Consider the following 24,943-nt stretch of genomic DNA (forward strand, 5'->3'; position numbering starts at 1 on the left):
AAACTGGCTACTTAAAAAATATATCCTCATGGTGAGAGTGTATCTTTGACGGAAAGGCCTTGTCAAATAAATAAAACAGATGTTCTCTCTCCCAACAGTGGTCACCAGTAGTTTTGACCCCCCGCCCCCCCAGCAGCATCAACCAAAATTGGCATAGTGATTTTTTAACTCTTTGTTGCCATCACCAAGACTCCACACACACTAATTCCCACTCTCCCCCACAACTCCCTGGGGTGGGGGTGGGGGTGGGGGGAAGAACAACTCTGCCTTTAAAATAAATAGCAATCAAGTGCTCAGTTCTATGTAAAGTATGAATATTTATTTCAGGCTTTAGATCCCAATTTCAAAAACCAAAATCTGATTTCTTTCCTCAGAACAGCTGAGACCTCTGTGTTAGGATGATTTCCTGGAGGCTGAAGGGGCTCTATGCCCTTAGGAACACATTTCATCAGTCTTAGCACAGAGTCCCTGATGCCCACTGTACCCAGACTTAAGAACTGGACAGAAACAAAATTCACCAACATGGGGCTGAACAAATGCACACACACTAATGTAAATGGAGCAGCTAAACCTTGGCAAAGTTTCTTTAAGTTTGTCTTGTGGGGTTTTTGGGGGGTTGTTTCCATTTTCTTTTGCTGCCCAGTCTATGCAGCACTTGTGAACTCCCAATGGGTTCCCAGCTTTAAACACATCAAACATCTTGATGAAAGACTATTTAATTCTCCAAGAATCTAAAAACAGACCAAACGTGTTTTGCTGTGAACACTTTGTAGAGACGAAGTGAGGCAGGGGTTTGGGTTTAAAGGGGGGAAAAAATCAATACAGTGATGGAAGGGTAAAGAATGCAAGAATTCGGACATTCTGTGGAGGATTACCTTCTCTCCATTAAGAGGTCCATAAAAAGGAGCAAACTGAGATCCACACGGGGAGTCAGCAGGAGCCGTGTTTGTTTTCCCCACCCCCTGTGATAGGTTTTTGCTGAGGGGCCACTGCTAGGTCCCAACTTGCTCCCCTCCCTTTGGCCTGAGATGGCAGGGCAGTACAGGGGCTTCGAAGGAGCAGGTCACGACTCCTCATTCCCAGAATCATCATCATCATAACAGTCGGCATCTTCCTCCTCCTCATCTTCATCATCAATGTCATCGTCGTACAAGTCGTCATAAAGCAAATCTGAGCTGTTGTCATTGGAAGGCACTTTAGTTTTGATGCAATATTCCGCCAGGGTCGTGGGGACTTTCACTCCATCCTTTTCTGCTTCGGCTTTAGTGGCTGAAACCTGTTTTCTGAAGGGAAGAGGTAGTTTATGTAAGTCTCTGTTTTGAAGATGGGTTTGTAATTGGCCATTCTAAATAAGATTCCTTATAACTCAGGTTTCTAAACTTTTATTGCCTGCCTGAAAGCCTCTATTACCCCAAAAGTGGTCAGCCTCTCAGGTGCCATTCTGAAGGACACTTAATAATGACCTTTAGAAAAGCAAATCTTAAATATTGGTCATCCAGCAATTTTCTCAGATATTTTTTCTCCTAGTTGTCTCACGTCAATGTCTCTTTTTTAAAATATATATTTTTATTGATTTTGGAGAGGAAGGGAAAGGGGGAGAGAAATATCGAGGAGAATCATTGATTAGCTGATCATTGATTGGCTGCCTCCCGCACACCCCCCACTGGGTATTGAGCTCACAACCTGGGCATGTGCCCCCCGACCGGAATCGAACCCTGGACCCTTCAGTCTGTAGGCCAACACTCAATCCACTGAGCCAAACAGGCTAGGGCACATCAATGTCTTTTAAGACCTGATTGATGCCTCTTAATTTCCCAAATCAGAATTTATATTCAAGCAATGTAAAACTACTTACAATTCTCTTGACATGCCATGCTGTCACACACCTGTGTTTTAGCAAACATGTTTCTCTCTCCCCTAAAGAGGCTTTTTCTTTGCCCATAAAGGGGAATTCTTATTTGTGAGGCATTATCTCCTAGGAACTCCATAGTATTCTATATTCCTTCCGGTATATCTTGTTTAAGCTTCTATAGTTGCCCTCATTTGTTTGCTAAGTAAAGTGAGCTCCCTAGGGAGAAAGACTACAGCTTAATGACCTAGCAGTGTACCTGACACAATGCTGGTGCATAAAATATGTTGAAAGAATACAAGAATGAGATAAAGAAACTCAAATTAAGAAACAGGAAGAATACAAATACTTCTGGATTCTTCACTTAACTAAATCCTTCCTTTCTTTGAACATCAGGCTTCAACCCTGTTTTTAATGAAGCATTCCCATCTTTAAATCTTTAATCCACTCCTGCTCCTCTAAGTTTCTATACGCCCTAACTATTTTTACTAATTACTTCAATCTCTGGTGTATACCAGTCACCTAGGTGGCTGATAAAAAACAAAACACAGTTGTCTACATTCTATTCATCCCTATAATCTCATTAAATGATTATGGATTGGGGCGTGGAGGAGTTCTAAAGGTGTTTCCAGTGGCAAAAAACAACTACTAATCTACATTGTTCAGCTATCAGAGTAAGCCTTTTTCTACGTGTTTGTTTTTAATATCACATAGTATACTTGTTATCACTCAGATATGAACTTAAATATCACCTTGGAGGAGGTTTGCCCTGACAACCCAATTTAAAGCAACCATCTCATCGCTCCTTCACATTATCCTACTTACCACTATCTAGTATTTGTTCTATGATCTAACTCATTTGTATTATGTTGACTAGATTTATAGAGAGGGACTCTCTAAATTCTAGTTCTTACTAGAGTTTGTATAAATTTACTAAATATAAAAATGCAGTTGTATTAAGGGGAATTAGATTTATTGCAATTCAAGTACCAATCTTGGATAGTTATGAAAATCTTATGTCCTACTCAGGAAATGATCAAGAGCTTAGTATCTCCTTTTTTCCCCTTTTACACAGAAAAACTAAACAGCCAAAAAGTTAACTGATAAAAAGGTCACATGAGAGGTGACAGAGCTAGGAGTAGATCCAAAGCCTCCTGACTCTTATTCTAAGATTCTGTTAGACCATATAACATTATCTTGTAGTGTGTGTTCTCCAAAAAGCCAAACTCATTAGTCTCAAGCACAAATCTCTTCCCAAACAAAATATCTAATTGAGAGAAATGGAGATGATGATGAAATTCAATTTAAACCTCTGGTTCTAGGATATTACTTTGGTTCTAAGTAAAAAGACTTGAAATGATCAAACCAAAAACAAAGCACCTTACCTAATGATTTCAGCATATTCTTTGTCTTTTCCTTTACTGTCCCTCCATTTCCTGAACATAACTGAAGCATCCACATTGGCTGGGGAGAAGGTGTTGGGCTCATTAAGCAATGAGATTACACTTAACAGGATAGTCCTAGAAACAGGGGGGAAAAAAGAATCAGCTACAAATACTCATATTCACAGAATTCAAAAGTATTCTTTAAAATTGAAGACTACAATATTTGAGGCCTTAGGGAAATGGAAATTTTGTTTTCAGTACTCAGCTGGTTAGGCTAACTAGGAGATAAGAGCAGAGGAAATATGTGAGCCTATTGCAGGGCATACAACTGTAGAAGACTGTCTCAACTGGCTACATACTCGAATCTGCAAAAAGTACAGGTCTGGAAGCTTTTCAAATAACATTTCAGATTTTAGAAATTTCCCCCACAAGTTTGCTTCAGAAATTACAAGTTAAGTGCAATAATAAAAGGCAAAAAACATTTAGCTTCAAGGCAATTTTTTCATGGGAGGGAAAACATGATGCTACTTTATACATCCAATTCTAATAGCGGCTATTCATAAGATTAAAAAAAAAACACCCAGTATTACACAGAAATGTGTTTCTTTTCCATATTTTTAAAGGAAGGAAGACAGAGATAAGCAGGACAATGGAGGAAAAAGAACTTGTCTCTTAATAGAAATCTTTATTCAAAATTTTTTTCTAAGCACCTACTATGTGCCAGAAGTACCAAGTAAGATGTTGGCTGGATGATAGTGAGCAAATTAGATGTCATCCCTGAATTCCCAGGGCTTATATAGCTTGTGGGAGATATAAACAGGTAATTTTTATCCACAGATAAAAACTAGATACCTTAATCAGTCACGGGGAATACAGTTTCAGTTAGATAAAATAACCAAAAGAGCACAGTAGGCTCCAAAAATATTCCAGACTATTCCCAGGCTTTTTTCCCCTACAAGCTATGTGCATGTACGAAAGGAGAAAAATGGGAGAAAAAAATTAAATTTCTCTACCTTTTCTCATTGGTGCGAGGTTATACATTGTGTTGTTGCAAAATAGCCTTTTGCTCCTGGCCCCAAGCAAAAAATAAAGGGAGGGGACCAGGCAATTAGATGTTTGATTTGATGAAACCTTTTCCTAAAAAGGGCAAAGAGTTTCTGTTACGTGATTATACAAAATTATGACAAAGGCACTTTCAAAGAAAAAGTTCCCATCTAGTTAAAATCCATTTATCTCTTACTCACACACCTTTCTATTAGGTTAGAAATAACTCCTTGCCCTTCCTGCCAAGATCCTTATGGTTTTCTCCAATAATTACATTAAAAAGATTCAAAGAAACTCATCACTGCCAATAATGGAAAATGGATTCACATAACATTCTAAAAGCAAAAGTGTAGGTAAAAAATTCCATAAGGGTTGCTTCTGAAGAAAACATTCAAAACATTCTATATAAAATAAAAGCCTAATATGCTAAGTGTCCAGTCGTCCATTCAACCAATCAAAGCATAATATGCTAATGATATGCTAAGGCCACTCAACCACTAGTTATGACATGCACTGACCACCAGGGGGCAGTCGACCGGTTGACCAGTTGCTATGACATGCACTAACTACCAGGGGCAGACACTCTGACCAGTAGGTTAGCTTGCTGCTGGGGTCCAGCTGATCGGAGCCCTCTGCGGTCCATCCCCAGCTGGCCTACCTCCCGCATCCGTCCCCAGCTCTGATCATGCACCAGTGGGGTCCCTCGGCCTGGCCTGTGCCCTCTCGCAATCTGGGACCTCTCGGGGAATGTCAGAGAGCCAGCTTTGGCCCGATCCCGCAGGCCAGGCCAAGGGACCCAACTGGTGCATGAATTCGTGCACCAGGCCTCTAGTGTTAAACTAGTATAAGCAGGATAAGAACACAGTATGGTAATAAACGGGGAAAAAAGGTTTTAATGGTCTAGATCAGCACTGTATACTTACAACTTTCAATGATGGTGGAAATGTATAATTGTTATGAAATATGTAACCACTAGCCACATGTGGCCACTGAGCATTTTGAAAGATAGCTTGTGCAATTGAGGAACTGAATTTTTAATACTAAAGAAGTTGAAAAAGCCACATGTCTAGATGAATCATATTAGTTAGGAAAAATCTCCCCACAAGTTAGTTTCACGTTTTTATAACATCTTGTGTATATTATTAAAATACTGGGTAATGCAATTTTTAAAAATGGTGAATCATCCATTTGTACCAAAACAAGCCCACTCCTACTACCACGTACTCCTAAGCTGAAATCCACAATGCTTTCAGAAGCATTAGGTACCACAGTGGATTTTGATAATAGTTAACCCAACACGTTTTTACTTCCTCCCTTAGTCTGGAAAGCACCATCTTTTTTTTTTTTTTTTGTATAGAGAATCCACCATCATGCTACATGTTCATACAAACAACCTACTTATACCCAGAGCAGTAGACATACCACCAAGTGCTGGCCAAAGGATTCCATCATCTTGTCATGAGGACGGGTTTGGGGATATGCATGCGAACTAAGCTGGGACAATCAGAACCCTGGTGGGAACTCATTTTTCTAACCTAAAAAGAGCCAGCCTAATATAAGGCCAATATAGAACAAAGCAGAATTGAGATTTTTTTCTCTCTCAAAGATTACTGATGCAAAACCTTCAAAGTTTCCAAACCAGTATGTTGTGGATGGGTTGCAGGTTAATTATACCTATATTGATTCCCTCTTCAGTTGGGTGGGTCAGACCTAACTATCATTTCCTTTTTCTATATACCACATCTGGAAAAGGCTTGGAGAAAATGTCATACATAGTTTAAAATGTCCATCATAATAATTCAACACAGGGCATTACACTACACCTCTAGCATGGTAAACTCTGCAAGGTAAGTACTGGTTTAGGTCTGTTGTGTGTTGTAACACATGTTAAAACACACCACTGGATTTGGGCGACCAGACCTGTTCCTTTATATTCAGTTAGTGAATGGCAGTGGTGTTTTTCTTTATGGGAACTGAGAGTCTCGGGATGGGCCCGAGACTCTGCAAGGTAAGTACTATTAATCCTGTTTTTATAGAATGGAAAAACTAAATTGCTAAACCCGTACTGGCAGGATATACAAACATGTTTTTTGTTGTCATTTTTTGTTATTTTCGGTTAAGTATTTTTAAATCTTTATTCATTTCTCTTTTCAGAAGAAAAAAGGCAGAAGGTGGAGAGGGTTAACAATAGGTGAAAAGGGGAAGAAAGAACAAATAATTAAACTATCAAATTAGTATATCCCAATGAAGAGGTTACTCAAAGCCCATTAGAGGGATTGGTTTCCCACAGATGATGAACAAAGGGGAAGGAATCAGAAAGCAGCATATACTCTATTTTAGTCTCATTATGTCCATATAAACTCATGGTTCCACATGAAGCTCTGGTTTTGAGTAACGTAGAGTTGCATTTGTCCATTTAGACAATCTTATGGCACCTGGACATAAATTTCTTGGATTAGTAGAATAGACTCTGAGGGCCCATTCCGAGACTCTCAGTTCCCATAAAGAAAAACACCACTGCCATTCACTAACTGGATATAGAGGAACAGGTCTGGTCGCCCAAATCCAGTGGTGTGTTTTAACATGTGTTACAACACAGAACAGACCTAAACCAGTAAGAATTTTGAATACAGAGTTTTAAAGTGTTTTCAAGTTACTGCACAATTCCCAGAATTAGGGATATTCTTAGGAAAAATGTGCTCCCTCCATCCCAGAATAAGGGATGATGGTTAAAAGTTTTTGGAAAATGGAAAAATGCTAAGAGAAAGAAGTACTGACAAAAGGATAGGGAAAAGCACTCTAGACAGTCTTCAGGTTCATGTTTCAGATCCTTTTGCCTGCTTCCGTATCTTTGTTAGAGATATCACTGGCTATCTTCTTTTGAATAAAAAATAAATTTGTAAACAAAAATACCCAGAGAACATGGAGGCCAACTAATCTCTCTCTCTCTCTCTCTCTCTCTCTCTCACACACACACACACACACACACAAGCAAACAGCAAAAAGCAGGTTGTAAAGTTCAATAGCACTAAAATGTTTTAAAAACAAAACTATAGAAGCATTTAAGGGAGAAGGAAAATCAGAATTAGACATCTATGACCCAATGGGTAATATTATATTTGTCCCTTTTCAAGAAAGACAGTGGTCAATGAGATGGGTCTGTCCTTTCTCTGTTACTATGTCACCACAAGTACTCTGGCTGGGAGGGCAGAAAACTGGTCCTAGCACACACAATGAAATTAAGTCTGGCTTATGGGTCTTCCGGGAAACTTAGCAGGAAAAGTTTAGAATTTTGCAGAATTGAACATTGGCATTTTTCCTCCCAATGTATACACATACCCCTCCATGCAGCATGTGAGAGAGAAAGAAAGGGTTCATTCTTAAAAACCTAAATTTACTTGATTCATTTACTAGTACACTATTTCAAATGTTAAAACTCAGTCCTCATTACATGTTTTGAAGATGGGAGAATAATTTAAAGAGGACATTGTGGCAAATAAATCTGTTTTGGCTGAGAAAATGATATAGCTAAATGGGTCACATACTACAAAAAGTTTTTCTTTAATGCTGGTAAAGCAACTAACAAATATAACAGCAGTTCCTGCTGTGTAAGCCCTAAAGCTACTGCTGCTGACGGACGTATCACTGAGAACACATAGTAGGAAGGAGGTATCAGATTAAAATACAGGAGTTGGCAAAAGTAGATTTACAACTGTTCATATGGAAAATAATAATACAAGAATAAACTGAGTTTCATGCAGTCACAACTATGAACTTATTTTTGCCCCATGCTGTATATCTAGTTTCTCAACACTTTCTAAGTATATTGGATTGAACAAGGTACCTAAACAAATGAGTAATGAGCATAATCAATACTTATTTGATGTGTCTTGAACACATGAACCTTTTGGTATTCATGTCCCAAGAAAGTGAGAAATAACTCGCTAATAACTGGGTAAGAAATCCTGGTGCAGGTCAGAAAGCTTTAAATTCTTTGCTTTTGACAAAAGTGGAGATCCTAATCAGGTTACTAGCTTTCAGATAAATAAAAATGAGTAACAACATGATTTAATCAACAGATAAATGGGGGGAATAGATCAATCTTATTGCAGAAGAATTTGAAAGAATTTATGCAGATATCTCAGCCTATAGATCTAGAAGATATAATTCCCCACTCCTTGAAGTGTGGGCTGCACTTCCTTCCAAGGAGTACAGAATGGAAAGGGAAAAAGGAGTTATAGTGGAGAAACCCTAAAATAGTCTCAGTCATGAATGTAATGAATGTTAGTATTAACAGTGATAAAAAATGTTTATAGTATGCACCCTTGATATGACATAAAGAAAATATACAGCTGACCTTTGAACAATGCAAAAGGTTAGAGGTGACAATTCCTGTATAGCCAAAATCTGCATATAACTTTTGATTCTCCCAAAGCTTACTAGTAACTACATGGTTCCAGGATCCCCCTTGGATACTCAATTTTGTGGGGTGGTCAAGTCCCTTGTATAAAATGGTGTAGGACAATGAATGCATATACAAAATCTGCAAATTTCCTAAAATACTATTTTGAGCTCTGATTGCTTGAATGAAATATAAACCAGGGATATGGAGGGCCAACTTTATACTTATTGAAAAGAATATTCATTATAACTGGGCCCATGCAGTTTAAACCATGTTATTCAAGGGTCAACTGTACTTTACCTTTATGGTTTTCTTCCCCCTATTCACTATCCTATCTAATAACCAGAAAAGCAATAGAAAAATACCAATTGGGGAATGAAATACTTGATCAGCACTCCTCAAAATTGTCAAGGTCATAAAAAAAAGAAAAGAAAGTCTTAAACGGTCACAGTTGCCTAAAGAAACATGCTTATCCTATCTAATCCTATCTAATAACCGAGTAATATGCAAATTTACCATCACTCCAACATACAAGATGGCTGCCCCCATGTGGTCAAAGATGACTGACCCCATGTGGACACAAGATGGCTGCCACAAGATGGCCAGCAGGGAAGGGCAGCTGGAAGGGACCAGGCTTGCAAGGGAGGGCAGTTGTGGGCGATCAGGCCAGCAGGGGAGGGCAGTTGGGAGGGACCAGGCCTGCAAGGGAGGGCAGTTGGGGGCGATCAAGCCTGCAGGGGAGGGCTGTTAGGGGTGACCAGGCCGGCAGAGGAGGGAAGTTGGGGGCGACCTGGCCTGCAGGGAAGGGCAGTTGCGGGGGGACCCAGGCCTGCAGGGGAGAGCAGTTAGGGGGACCAGGCCTGCAGGGGAGGGCAGTTGGGGGGGACCAGGCCTGCAGGGGAGGGCAGTTGGGGGGGACCAGGCCTGCAGAGGAGGGCAGTTGGGGGCAATCAGGCTGGCAGGGGAGCAGTTAGGCATCAATCAGGCTGGCAGGGGAGTGATCAGGCTGGCAGGCAGAAGTGGTTAGGGGCAATCAGGAAGGCAGGCAGGCGAGCGGTTGGGAGCCAGCAGTCCTGGATTGTGAGAGGGATCCCAGATTGGAGAGGGTGCAGGCTGGGCTGAGGGACTCACACCCTGTGCACAAATTTCGTGCACCAGGCCTCTAGTCCTATATAATAAGAGAGGAATATGCTAATAATCCATTACACCGTGAGGCGTAATGATCAACCACATAACGACCGGATCATAGATCTACAGGAGGGTGGGGCAGCAAGCTATTGGGGAGGTGGAGGGAGACAGGAAGGAGGGCGGGGCGGCAGAGAGCTACTGGCGCACAGATTCGTGCGCAGGGCTACTAGTTAAATATAATATTGTATCTTGCCTGGGATTCTGGAGCAGAAGAATGACGTAAGGTAAAAACTAAGGAAATGTGAAAGAGTATGAACTTCACTTAAAACAATGTATTTAATATTGGTTCATTATAATAACCGGAATCATACTAATGTTAGATGTTAATATTAAAGAAAACTGGCAGGTGCAGGGTATATGGAAATTATACTTCACAATTTTTCTGAAAATCTAAAAATATTCTAAAATTTTAATTTATATAAAACAAAAAGGACAAAACCACAATCACCCATTAGGATGACTATAATTTTAAAAACACAGATAACCCTACCTAATAAAAGAGTAATATGCAAATTGACCATACCTTCGCTACACCCATAAGCCACACCCACCAGCCACGCCCACCACCAATCAGGAGAAAATATGCAAATAAACCCAACCAAGATGGCTACAGCCACAGAGAGCAGGAGGGAGGCTTGGGAAGACTTCCGGCAACAGTGGAAGACAAGCTTTCCGCCTGCCCTTGCCGTCCTAGGCCTCCACTCAAGGCTATAAAGTTTCAATTATAGAAGGTAAACAAATCCAAACAGAAATGGCGGCAGCCACTGAGCTGGAAAGAGCGGGATGCAAAGGTTGCCCCCAGCAATGGAGGAAGCTAAGCTTCTGCAGCCCTGGCCAGCCCTGGCCTCCGCTTAAGGCTACAAAGTTTCAATTATATTAGATACAAAAATCCCAACAGAAATGGCTGCATCCACGGAGCGAGCAGAAGGCTTGGCTCCGCTCCAGGCTACAAAGTTTCAATTGTAGAAGGTAAATAAACCCCAGATACCAGGGCCTCTGCTTGGGTCGCCAGGGGGCGTGGCTGGCCTGCAAATCACCACAGGCCCCTCGCCCCAAGGGAACCCCCACCCTGATCTGGGACACCCTTCAGGGCAAACCAGCTGGCCCCCTCCCATGCACCAGGCCTCTATCCTATCTAATAAAAGAGTAATATGCAGATTGACCATCACTCCAACACACAAGATGGCTGCCCCATGTGGTCAAAGATCCTGTCCCCATGTGGACACAGGATGGCCACCACAAGATGGCCAGCAGGGGAGGGCAGTTGGGGGGGGGGACCCAGGCCTGCAGGGGGGGACCAGACCTGCAGGGGAGGGCAGTTGTGGGGGACCAAGCCTGCAGGGGACGGCAGTTAGGGGCAAACAGGCTGGCAGGGGAGCAGTTAGGCATCCATCAGGCTGGCAGGGGAGTGGTTAGGGGGTGATCAGGCTGGCAGGTGGAAGCGGTTAGGGGCAATCAGGAAGGCAGGCAGGGGAGCAGTTGGGAGCCAGCAGTCCTGGATTGTGAGAGTGATGTCCAACTGCCCGTCTTAAACAGGCAGTCGGACATCCCTCGAGGGGTCCCAGATTGGAGAGGGTGCAGGTTGGGCTGAGGGACATCCCCCGCCCCCCCGCCCCGTGCATGAATTTCGTGCACTGGGCCTCTAGTGTGTTAATGAAGACCTGGAGAAATCGGAATTCTCACACACTCCTTGGTGGGAATGTACTATTTAGTGCAGCCACACTGAAAAACAGGCTGGCAGTTCCTCAAAAAGTTAAACATTGAATTACCATATGACCCAACAATTTCATCCCCAGGTATATATCCAAGGAAACAAAAGCGTGTACAAGTACACAGTGTTCATAGCAGCTTATTCATAATAGCCAAAGAAATAACCTGAAATGTTCATCAAGTAATTAATGGATAAACAAATAGTGGTATAAGCATTTAATGGAATATTATTCAGCCATAAAAAGGAATAAAATATATGTTACAATGAGGATGAACACTGAAAATGTTCAGCTAAGTTCAAGAAGCCAGACACAAAATACTACTACACATTGTAAGATTCCATTCATATGAAATGTAAGAATAGGTAAATTCATAGAGACTGGTGTTTCCTAGGTGGAAGGGTGGGATGGAGTTGAGTATAAATGACAGGTATAAGTTTAATGGTGATGAAAATGTTCTAAAAGTGATTGTGGTAATGGCTGCACAATGCTATGAGTATATTAAAAACCTATGAACTGTACACTTGAAATCAGAGAATTATACAGTATGGAAATTATATCTCAATAAAAGTTATTTAAAAAAAAAAGACTGACAGTGTGGCAGGTGCTGCTCAGTGGTTAGAGTGTTGGCCCTTGAACCAAAGGGTCAGGGGTTTGATTTCAGCCAAGGGTACATACCTGGGTTGCAGGTTACCCGCCCTGATTGGGGCAAGTTTGGGTGGCAACCAACTGATGTGGCGCTCTCACATCGATGTTTCTCTCTTTCCCCCCTCCCCCACTCCCTTCCATCCTCTCTAAAATCAATGGGAAAAATATCCTCCAGTGAGGAATAACAACAAAAAAAGAACAGATGATTAAATATCCAGATAGATGGGTCAACAGATTAATCAATAAAGGAAATCACAAAAAATATACAAGCCTTCCAAATCATAAGACACATCCACATATATAAGGTGTTTCTAAAAACTGTACAATTGATAGCTCCCTTTTGAAAATGAAATGTATTTTAACAAACACTGCCTTTACAATTATTCAAAGTGTGTGTATACAGTTTTTTGGAACACCCTATATATAAAACAATGGATAATGGAAGCTCTTTAAAGGTAGCATGTAGCCTGGCCAGTGTGGCTCAGTTGGTTGGATGTTGTCTCATGCACTAAAAGATTGCCTGTTTGATTCCCAGTCAGGGCACATGCCTGGGTTGTGGGCTTGATCCCCAGTAGGGGGTGTGCAGAAAGCAGCCGATTGATGTTTGGTTCTCACATTCCCCTCTCTCTCTCTCTCTCTCTCTCTCTCTCTCTCTCTCCTTCTTTCTTCCCCTCTCTCCAAAAATCAATACAAAATTATTTTATTAAAAAATTTTTAAGTAGCATGTTAAGTCAATTTTCAGTTTGGAAAAAATAAGACCTTTCTGCAAAAAGTAATAAGAATCCTAGAATAAAGGAACAATCAATGCAAACATGAAAATCATGATATCCAAGATGCTGATGGAACTTATGATAAAGTAAGAGGAAAAATTCATACTAGAAAATTTCTCCCAAGGCAAACATAAAGGAGTAACATGTGCATTATTGTTCCATAAATACAACTTTTCAAAATGATGCATACATGCTACTTAAAGCCCTAGCAGAAGACAAAATAACCAAATATAAAAGGATTCTTTTGTACTTAAAAAATAATATCCAATCTTAAGAAACACCTAAAAACCATATTATTTCTTATCAACCCCTTACCTGACATTCTGAGTAGGATTCCACCTTTCGGAGGGCAGTTCACCACTCTGTGGGTCATCTACGGGTGGATGAAGAATTGAAATGCATACATCTCCATTCTGTAAGATACAAACCACATTCAGTACTCAAAAATATGACATAAAAAAGAGACATCAGTTCCTCTGAAATTTCTTTTATTCCTCCAAAACTTGTTTTCTTATCATTAGAGGAGAAAACAATTCGGCTTTTTCTTCACATTTGGAATCACTGTTAAAGGATTAAACTTTTTTGCCCTGGCTGGTTTGGCTCAGTGGATAGAGCGTCGGCCTGCTGACTGAAGGGTCCCAAGTTCGATTCCAGTCAAGGGCACATGCCTGGGTTACAGGCTTGGTCCAATGTGCAGGGGACAGCCAATCAATGATTCCTTCTCATCACTGATGTTTCTATCTCTCTCTTCCTGGCCTTTCCTCTCTGAAATCAATAAAAAGATATTATTTAAAAAAGGATTAAACTTTTTAAATATTATAAATATTAATTATGACCAATCTCCAATATATATTTCTTAGTTAAAAAAAGAAACACTGTATATCTGTTAACATCATCCTCCTAAAAAATTATTTCAAAGTAGAAATATACAGCATGGTCAGTATCGCTCAGTGGTTGAGCGTCAACCCATGAACCAAGAGATAACCGGATTGATTCCTGGTCAGGGTACATACTTGGGTTCTGGGCTCAATGCCCTGTGGGGGTGTGCAGGAGGCTGCCTTATAGATGTTTCTATCTCTCTACCCCTGTCCCTTCCTCTCTCTCTAAAATCAATTACACACACACACACACACACACACACACACACACACTCTCACAAAATAGAAAGACAAACCTGGTAAATCAAGATTCAAGAGTCTTGGGAAGCAACTAAATATCTGTATTTTCAGACACAAAACTACCTAAAGTACATAAAAAGAAACAAAACAAAACAAAAATCTGTCCTTGCTTAAAATCTGCATAAAGATGCTATAATTTACCTTTAATATCAATCACTGGTTTTAATAACTATGGTATATATAAACTGAAAATATGCCTCACAACAACTTCATTATAACTCTTTCAATATATGGGATAGAAGAACTCACCACTATGGTTTTAATATTTTGATTTGTAAATTTAAATTATAGGACCTAATCCACAGGTACATTTAGTTTAAGTCAAACACATGAATTGCTAACCATATGGAAAAATAGACTGCTACTGTCCTAGGTGGTTTGGCTCAGTGGATAGAGCGTCAGCTTGCAGATTGAAGGGTCCCAGGTTTGATTCTGGTCAAGGGCACATGCCGGTTGCGGGCTCGATCCCCAGTAGTGGGTGTGCAGGAGGCAGCTGATCAATGATTCTCTCTCATCATTGATGTTTCTATCTCTCTCTTCCTCTCCCTCTCTGAAATCAATAAAAATATATATTTTTAAAAATAGACTGCTATTCAATAGAAAAAGACAAGACTGAATTAGATATAGTCACCTATCTCTTGGTCTAAAATGAAAGTTAACATTAAAAATGTTTTAAACTAGAGGGATGCCCTAGCAGGTTTGGTTCAGTGGACAGAGCGTCGGCCGGCAGACCAAAGGGTCCCAGGTTCGATTCTAGTCAAGGGCATGTACCTTGGTTGCAGGCTCCTCCCAGCCCCGGCCCTGGTCAGGGCTCATGCAGTAGGCAACCATTTGATGTGTTTCTCTCACATCGATATTTCTCCCTGTCTTTCCCTCTCTCTTCCACTCTCTCTAAAAATCCATGGAAAAATATCCTCTGGTGAGGATTAAAAAAAAACCACAAAAAACCTAGAGGTATAACTATATAATGTGAAAATTTCTTACACATACAACCCAAATTTAGACACAAATACACAACCATATCAAGATAACATTTTAAAAATAATAAAATAGCAAGTCATATATTCTAAAACTCTATTGCTGGATGTCACTAGAAAGGTAAAAAAGCATGACAGAGAAAAGTTCCAAGCTCCGCCCCTCGCGTCACTGCCCCACCATCTGGCCCCCCCGCGGACCGGTGACCCCGCGACCCGCTACCGACCAATCTGCCCAGCACTCGCGGGCACCATGTCTGGTTCCTCCAGCGTCACTGCTATGAAGGAAGTGGTTCAACAGTTCCGGCTGGAGGCCGGACTCAACCACGTGAAGGTTTCTCAGGCAGCTGCAGATTTGAAACAATTCTGTCTGCAGAATGCTTAACATGACCCCCTGCTGACTGGAGTATCTTCAAGTACCAATCCCTTCAGACCCCAGAAAGTTTGTTCCTTTTTGTAGTAAAATGAATTTGAAGGTGTTCTAAACCACTTTTCTTGAACCGGTGAATATTCAAAGAGAGCTAAATCTGAAACCTGTACAAAAAGCTTACCCTATAACATGTGCCACACTATACAGACTTCTGCTTTTGTCAGTCCTTAACATCCACCTCTCTGAATTTTCATGAATTTCTATTTCCCAAGAATGATTATTTTATATACACTGGCAGCAGCATACAAATAAAATACTTAGTATAAAAATGTAAAAAAAAAAAAAAAAAGCATGACAGAAACGGAGAAAAAAACTAGGTATATTTATTTTATTTATTTTATTTTTTAAAATATATTTTATTGATTTTTTACAGAGAGGAAGGGAGAGGGATAGAGAGCTAGAAACATCGATGAGAGAGAATCATCGTCCAGCTGCCTCCTGCACACCCCCTACCAGGGATGTGCCCACAGCCAATGTACATGCCCTTGACCGGAATCGAACCTGGGACCTTTCAGTCCGCAGACTGACGCTCTATCCATTGAGCCAAACCGGTTTCGGCTAGGTATATTTATTTTTGTTTTCAATATATTTTTATTGATTTCAGAGAGGAAGAGAGAGATAGAAACATCAATGATAAGAGAAAATCATTGATCGGCTGCCTCCTGCATACCCCACACTGGGGATAGAGCCTGAAATCTGGGCACATGCCCTGACCAGGAATCGAACCGTGACCTCCTGGTTCATAGGTCTATGCTCAACCACTGAACCATGCTGGTGGGGCGTAACTAGGTATATCTGGACAGCATGGAAGAATGAAAGGCTTAGTGGTCGAGGAACTTTTGACATGGGCCTTGAGTAAGGAGTACAATTTTAACAACCCAAGGGAAATTTAGACAAATGATAGGATAAAATATTCTTGAGTGGTGGAATTTGTTTTGTACTGCTACTATAAAAAATTGCCACAAATTTAGTGGCTTACAACAACACAAATTTCTTTCTTTTTTTAATATATTTTATTGATTTTTTACAGAGATGAAGGGAGAGGGATAGAGAGCTAGAGACATCGATGAGAGAGAAGCATCGATCAGCTGCCTACTGCACACTGCTTACTGGGGATGTGCCCGCAACCAAGGTACATGCCCTTGACCGGAATCGAACTTGGGACCCTTCAGTCCCCAGGCTGACGCTCTATCCAGTGAGCCAAACCGGCCAGGGACAAATTTCTTATTCTACAGTTTTGTAAGTCAAAGTCTGACACTGTTCTCACAGGGCCAAAGTCAATGTGTCGACAGCAGTGCATTCTTTCCTTGTCCTTTCTAGTTTCTAAAGGTCACTATATTTCTTTGCTCTTAGCCGCCTTCCTCTAATCTCAAAGCAAGCATTGTTTTATTTCTATGGGACTTTTTTTTTCAATCCTCACCCTAGGATATTTTTCCATTGATTTTTAGAGAGAGAGTGGAAGGGAGAGGAGAAAGACAGAGAGAAATATCAATATATGAGGAATATATCGATTGGCTGCCTCCTGCACGGGCCCTGACCAGGGCCCGAACCGGGGAGGAGCCTGCGATCGAGGTGCGTGCCCTTGACCAGAATTGAACCTGGGACCCTTTGGTCTGCAGGCCAACACCATCCACTGAAGCAAACCATCTAGGGCTCTATGGGACTTTTAAAGTCACATCTCCCCTCACTCTCCTTTTCTGTCTACATCTTCCACATTAAAGGATCCTTGTTTTTACACTGGGCCACCTGGATAGTCCAGAATAATCTCCTTATTTTATGGTCAGCAGATTAGCTACTTTGACTCCTCTTTAACACGTAATCTAATATATCACAAATTCCAGAGAGTATGAGTGGACTTCTCTGAGGAACCATTATTCTTCCCCAAAATAGTGAAGAACTAGTTTGAATAAAAAAATAGAGCACAAAAATTAGGTCAGAGGAGTATGTTACTCTGTTCACAGACTAATATAAATAAAATTTCTGAGCAGTGGAATGGCATAAGGGATTTGTACTTAGAAACTACATATTAAAAAAGGGCATCTCGCCCTAGCCGGTTTGACTTAGTGGATAGAATGTCAGTCTGCAGACCAAAGGGTCCCAGGTTCGATTCTGGCCGAGGGCACATGCCTGGGTGGCGAGCTCGATCCCCCTCAGTAGGGAGCGTGCAGGAGGCAGACAATCAATTATTCTCATCATTGATGTTTCTATCTCTCTCCCTTCCTCTCTGAAATCAATAAATATATATATGAAAGGGGGGGGGGGGGTGCCTCTCGCCCTAGCTGGTTTGGCTCAGTGGATAGAGCCTTGGCCCGCCGACTGAAGGGTCCCGGGTTTGATTCTGGTCAAGGGCACATGTAGCATGCAGGAGGCAGCCAATCAATGATTCTCTCTCATCATTGCTGTTTCTCTCTCTCTCCCTCCCTCCCTCTCTGAAATCAATAAAAATATATTAAAAGGGGGGGAGGGGCATCTCTACTGTTGCAAAGTATCTGACAAAACCCAAAACTTTTCATGATAGAAGCACTCCAAAACTATAAATAAAAGGGAACTTTAACTTATAGAGGATGTTTATTAAAAGACGCACAGTAAACATCATACTCAATGGTGAAAGTTTTTCTCCTAAGATCAGGAACAAAACAAGGATACCTTCTCTCACCACTTTTTTTTAGGTTAATCATCATCTGAGTATATTTTTTCCATTGATTTTTAGGGAGGTGGAAGGGAAGCAAAGGAGGGAGAGAAAGAGAAGAAGAGGGGGAGAGAAGGGAGGGAGGGATGCAGGGAAAGGGATGATAAAGGAGATGAAGCAGAACCAGGTAAGTTGCTATCTAAAAAATGTTTATTGTTATCAAGTAAGAAGGGACTAAACCCTTATTATAAAACATCTTGATATTTCAAGGATTCAAATGTACATCCAGTCAAATTATATCCCCTGGGAACTTAATGATGTACACAGAGTATAGAAAGACCATAAATATGAATGGCAAGAGGAAAAAGGTAGAAAGACAAGTATCTGTGAAGGTTAATTTTATGTCAACTTGACTAGGCTAAGGGATGCTCAGATAGCTGGTAAAACATGTTTCTAGGTGTGTCTGTGAGGGTATTTGTGAAAGAGATTTAGTGTTTGAATCAGTACACTGGGATGTCAGAACCCCTGCTTCTCCAGCCTTGGACTGGGAGTTACACCACTGTCTTCCCCTGGTTCTCAGACCTTTGGATTTATTTTGAATGATACCTCCAACTTTTCTGGTTCTACAGCCTGTGGAATTTCTCAGACTTCATAACCATGTGAGCCAATCCCTTTAATAAATCTCCTCATATCGATCTCTATATATCCTACTGGTTCTGTTACTCTGAAGAACCCTGACAAATACAGTACCCTTACTTTTACCTGGTCTTTTTGATGTCATTAAAAACCATAATTTATAATTATAGGTGATACAGAAACTCTTGCTAGATCCAGTTCTTTCAGTTTTTGAAAAGCTGACTATGGGTCTTATCCATTTTACTCCTAATAGCCTATCATCCATCTAAATAATTACAAAAGATCATAACCTGTGTAATTGGGCCAGTTGCCATTTACATAGCCTAAATTTTCTACAGACTTGGCAACCTTTTAAAAAACTTGTGGGACACTAGAGAGCTCTCTCTCTCTCTCTAAGCCACATGCGGACACAGAGATAAGCTAGGAAGAGAGTTATCACCAAAAACCAACCATTTTGCACCTTGATCTTGGACTTCTGGCTTCCTGAACTATGAGAAAATAAATTTCTGTTGTTTAAGCCATCCCGCCTATGGCATTTTGTTATGGCAGCCTGAACTAAGCCAACATACAATCATTATTAAAACAACATTTAGAAATACCATGTCCTACTGATAGTGGAATAGTAGTCAAATTGGTACATCTGTACAATGTTGATTGCTATAGATTAGTATGTTTTGAGAATCATCTGGGTCTAGAATAAAAAATAACTCTTTAGAACTAGAATCTTAATTGAAATAGCAAAATATTTTCATATCAGCTACTGATATGAATTGTTTATGAAATAAAAAATTTTCATATTTTCATAGCATAAAATATACCAGCTTACTGTAACCTTTACTTTAATGGCTGCATTAGTTGCATTTATGTGCATACTGTACAGGTAGAATGATTTGTATGCTCCTTCAAAAAACATTCAAAATCTTTATTATTTTAAAAAACAAAGCTCCATACTATGTTCTACAACTCACTTGTGCTAAAAGGATTTAATACTTCTGTATACTTTTTACTCAGTCATATGGTGAACATAAAACTAATATAAAAATTACTGCAAAAACTATTTTCCAATGAATTTAAAAATTTTTAAAAATATGTTCTTGATATTAGAGAGAGGGGAAAGGAGAGGGAGGGGTGATATACTATATAATAAAAGTGTAATATGCAAATTGACCGAACAGCAGAACAGCTGGTCGCTATGACAAGCACTGACCACCAGGGGGCAGACGCTCAAGGCAGGAGCTGCCCCCTGGTGGTCAGTGCGCTCCCACAGGGAGAGTGCCACTCAACCAGAAGTCGGGCTCACGGCTGGCGAGCGCAGCAGCGGTGGCAGGAGCCTCTCCCACCTCCACTGCAGGCAGGCGGTAAGGAGCAAGGGGTCCCGGACTGCGAGAGCCCTGGACTGTGAGAGGGATGTCTGACTGCTGGCTATTGGGCCTAAGCCAGCAGGCGGACACGCCCTGAGGGGTCCCGGACTGTGAGAGGGTGCAGACTGGGCTAAGGGACCCCCCCCCCCCCAGAGCACAAATCTTGTGCACCAGGCCTCTAGTGTGTATGTGTGTGTGTGTGTATGAGAGAGAGAGAGAGAGAGAGAGAGAGAGAGAGAGAGAGATGAGAAACGTGAATCAGCTGTCTCTTGCCGCCCCCTACTGGGGATTGAGTCCAAAACCCAGGCATGTGATGTGCCCTGACCAGGAATAGAACCAGCAACCTCTCAGAGCATGGGACAATGTTCAACCAAATGAGTGACACCGGCCAGGACTGAAAATTTTTAATAAATACTAAAGAGCAGTGAGATTGATTTCCCATAACTGTCAAATTTGTAGTGAAGAAAATATACATGGCTCTAACCGGTTTGGCTCAGTGGATAGAGCGCTGGCCTGCGGACTGAAAGGTCCCAGGTTTGATTCCAGTCAGGAGCATGTACCTTGGTTGCAGGCACATCCCCAGTAGGAGGTGTGCAGGAAGCAGCTGATCGATGTTTCTCATCGATGTTTCTCTCTAGCCCTCTCCCTTCCTCTCCGTAAAAAATCAATAAAATGTATTTTTTTAAAAAAAGAAAGAAAATATACATGAAAACCTCACATATTAACATGGTTTGTAAAACAAATGGGGTTTCTCGTGGGCTGTCTAATTCTGAGCATACAACTCGTAACAAGGAAACTATTTTTTATTTCACTCAACATCATGTATAATAAAGAGGTAATATGCAATTTGACCATCACGCCGTCACACAATGGTGCCCACAGCGGGGGCGGGGCCGGCCGATCCACACACCTGCCTCCAGAGTCCCCTCAGCCCCGCCGGGGGCCTTGGATACTCCTGCACCCCCCACTGACTGAGGCTCAGGCAAGCAGGGCCGGCCGAGGCGAAGGCAAGCCTTGGATGGCGGCTGCCCAGCCACCCAAGGCTTGCGCTGCCGGCAGTGGCAGCAGCAGAGGTGTGAAGGGGGCGTCGCCTTCCCCTGATCGCCTGGGTGTCCTCCTGCCCCTGAGGGCTCCCAGACTGTGAGAGGGGGCAGGCTGGGCTGAGGGAACCCCTCTAGTGCATGAATTTTCATGCACCAGGCCTCTAGTCTATATTTATAAAATCCTAAGTGACTGTTCGAAGGATAACTATGATGCACAATGATCACCAGGGGGCAGACGCTCAACGCACAGGCATAGAAACATGGAACAGACTTATGAATCTCAGAGGGAAGGGGGGAGGAGAAGAGCGGGAAGAGATTAACCAAAGATATTATATGCATACTCGAGGCCGGATTCATGCACTGCTGGAGTCCCTAGCCTGGCCTGCGGGGATTGGGCTGAATCCGTGCACTGGGCCTCCGACATCCCCCAACAGGTCCTGGATTGCGAGAGGGCACAGGCCAGGCTGAGGGACCCCACCAGTGCACGAATCTGTGCACCGGGCCCCTACTATTACAAAAAGAGCAAGAAGGAGTAGATTGTGCAGTATTTTCACTGATGACAAGTTCATATTAAATTTATTATTTTTTAAAATTGATTCTGGAGAGAGAAGGGAGACAGATTGAGTGATAGAAACATCGATGTTTGCCTTCTGCACGCCCCCCTCCTGGGGGATCAAGCCCTCAACCTGGGAATGTGCCCTGACCAAGAATCGAATTGGGTTCATGGGTCAATGCTCAATGACTAAGCCACACTGGCCAGGGAAATTTCTTTTGTTCTCCAAATTTCCCTGGATATTTATAAATTTCACAAATATGGCAATGATAACATAATTAAATTTGTTCATATAACACAGCAGTATTTTTAACTTTTATAGCTATAGTAATGTGGAAGTGGATGAATTTAGAACTGCAACCGACGTCTCATGATTTTTAAAACTTGACATAATAAACAATATTTTCTACCAGGAATAGTCTATATATAATTATTTTTAGTGCTCGAGTTGATATACCAAAAACTCATCAATTTCTATATTTTGAAACTTAAGTAGGCATTTGCTTTTGTATTTTGTTTTGTTGGTGTTGTCATTGTTTACCCCTTTCATCCTCAGTTATAAGTAACTATGCAGTACTTGGTGACTATAGAGTAATTGACATCGATATCCACTGTGTTTGTAGTACAGGTGGGTGAGTAGAGAGCAACTCCCAAGAATATCTTTTTGGCCAAGAACCATGAGCCCCAACAATCTCTAGAATCACAGAAAGTTCAATTCTAATACCATTTCCAAAATGCAGCAAAGGTAAATTAATGTGAGAAGAGTTATGATCCCTTTGACTACATCAAATTTAATTCCTATCTATGAATTATCACTTCTTTTATTTTTTTTCTCCTTGTCCGAGGATATAGTTATTGATTTGAGATAGAGAAGGGAGAAGGAGAATGAGAGGGAGGAAGGGAGAGAAGAGGGAGAGAGAGAAAAAGAGGGAGGGAGAAAGAGAAGGGAAGAGAGTGAGAAATATTTATGTGAGAAACATCAACTGGTTGCCTCTCAATTGGCTGCCTTCCCTTACGTGCCCCAAATGGGGATTGAACCCACAAACTACCTTAGTGGGAGTCAGTGCCCTGAGTGGAAATTGAATCCATGACTTTTTAGTGTACAGGGACAATGCTCCAACCAATTGAGCCACCCGGCCAGGGCTATAGCTTCTTTTAATTTAAAGCAAAACATTTATGGTATGGGAAACAACTGAATATTTGTAAAGTATACATGCATTATTTTGTTAAAAATTTTATTATTAATATGAAAAATATTTTTTGAAATAATGATCCAAAGCTGACTCTTCTGATACAGAACTAAACAGCCTATACCTAAGTAGTAAAACAAAAAAAACAGTGAAAAGGGGGTTTATCTACCTACACTTTATTCCTCCAGAGCTCTGAATCCTTTATTCTGGTTTGTGTTTTGTTTTTTAATCCTCACCCAAAGATTTTTTTCCCATTGAATTTTAGAGAGTAGAAAGAAGCGGAGGGAGGGGTGAGAGAGAGAAAGAAACATCAATGTGAGAGAGACACATCCATTGGTTTTCTCTTGCACTCGCCGCTTCTGGGACCAGGGATCGAACCTGCAACCCAGGTTCGTGCCCTTGACCAGAATCGAACTTGAGACCGTTCAGTGCAAGTGCCGAAGCTCTAACCACACTTACTAACACCAGCCAGAGCTGTTTCTTTCTTTTTTGGGAGGAGTTTGAGAATTAGAAAACAGATGGAAACAAGTGAGTATATGACTTTAAGGTGAATTAGTTCTCAATAGCAAGACAAAAGCTGGAGTCTTCCCAATTTTCTCTTGTTATCTAAAAATCTATATATACTACATATTTGGAAGGCAAGAACTTTTGATTATTAAATGGACAGGAACACAGAAATGTTTCTATGTGAACTGATCTCAGTTTGTACTTATAAAAGAGTGAATTATTTCTGTATTCTCTCTCCTACAACAAGGATAACTTTGTTATATAGAATAGTTTAAGGTATTCACAGCTGTTTATCTGTATTATGGTTAAGTCAGATACTAAAGAAAACAATATTCTAGGAGCTTTATTTTTGAAAATGTGACTTTATATGACCCAGTTTGTCCTGTTTTAAGAAGGAAAGAAGAATGAAGATAATGCCTTACAGAAAAAGAAGGTTGTGAAAAACAGTAAAGCTTTTCCAGTATGCTAATTTATGCAGACTGAAATCCAAATTCAGGATCCTGGAGTAAGTTCTCCATTTCTCACCTGCAAGCATTTTAAAGGCTAAATAGCTGTTTCTGAAGCAAAAGTGCTTCCCAATATCCACCAGGCCAAAAAGGGAGTAAAGGACTAAGGCTGTAAATTTTTAAAAGCAAATTTAATGCTTGGGTCATAGCTATAATAAAATGATACAACTCCAGAGCCCTACTGCAATGAAAAAATTTACAGAATGGTAGAGTGAACAGCCCCCACATATTATTCTGAGAAACATAATGCAGCATTCTAGCATCCTTGCAGATTAGTACAAAGCTAAGTAAATTTCATCCACAAAACTAGAAACAATTTCCCCAGGCATGTGGGCCTTGTCCAGTAAAAGAACCTCGCCTTGGATTTATCCCAGGAGGGGCTAAAAGAACCTCACCTTGGATTTATTCCAAGAGGGGCTCTCAATTGCTCTGTGGCAACCCCTGAAAGGAGGGCAGTCCAAATATAGTAGGATAAATCCCCCCAAAAAAGCTGAATCCTTGATCATAGCAACAGGTGACCCTTGCTGTGAAGCTACAGGACAGGTACACAAATACATTTGTATGACTTTATCTACTAAGTTTAAAAAATGTCAATGTTAACACGTATGCATTATAAGCTTAGCAATTAGCAGCAAAGGTTTAAAGCAAGGGTAGAGGACCTTTTTTCTGCCAAAGGGCAGTGGAATATTTATAACATCATTTGAGGGCCATACAAAATTATCAACTTAAAAATTCGCCTGCTATATTTGGTCAAACATTTAATTAACTCACCCTTAATGCTTTGACAGGGCCAGACCAAATGATTTTGCGGCCTTATACGGCCCGTGGGACGGACATTCCCCACTTCTGGTTTAAAGCCTTAATCTTAACTATAATATACACTGGTATTATAAAACTATCCTCAATTTTGAACAATTAAACTACAGACTGCTAACTAAGTG

The 24,943-nt window shown here is 41.0% G+C and overlaps 1 protein-coding gene and 1 pseudogene across 3 annotated transcripts in view; one reads left to right on the top strand and one right to left on the bottom strand.

Moving 5' to 3' along the window:
* Window positions 1–297: 297 nt before the first annotated feature.
* UBE2R2 (ubiquitin conjugating enzyme E2 R2) overlaps window positions 298–24,943 on the bottom strand; it is an 84,351-nt gene continuing 59,705 nt past the window's right edge. For both annotated transcript variants that reach the window (XM_079789710.1, XM_079789711.1), the window contains exons 3-5: window positions 13,311–13,408; window positions 3,235–3,369; window positions 298–1,283 (exon numbers count right to left, since the gene is read on the bottom strand). In XM_079789710.1, coding sequence (XP_079645836.1) covers window positions 1,064–1,283; window positions 3,235–3,369; window positions 13,311–13,408 — 453 coding nt within the window. In that variant the 3' untranslated portion in view covers window positions 298–1,063. The remainder of the gene's footprint in view (window positions 1,284–3,234; window positions 3,370–13,310; window positions 13,409–24,943) is intronic.
* Window positions 13,430–15,824, top strand: LOC307110571 (guanine nucleotide-binding protein G(I)/G(S)/G(O) subunit gamma-5-like; annotated as a pseudogene). Its single transcript has one exon. The product of its transcript is annotated as a guanine nucleotide-binding protein G(I)/G(S)/G(O) subunit gamma-5-like (transcript).

The sequence above is a fragment of the Cnephaeus nilssonii genome (assembly GCF_951640355.1).
Source record: "Cnephaeus nilssonii genome assembly, chromosome: 14".
In the NCBI taxonomy this organism is placed as follows: Eukaryota; Metazoa; Chordata; class Mammalia; order Chiroptera; family Vespertilionidae; genus Cnephaeus; species Cnephaeus nilssonii.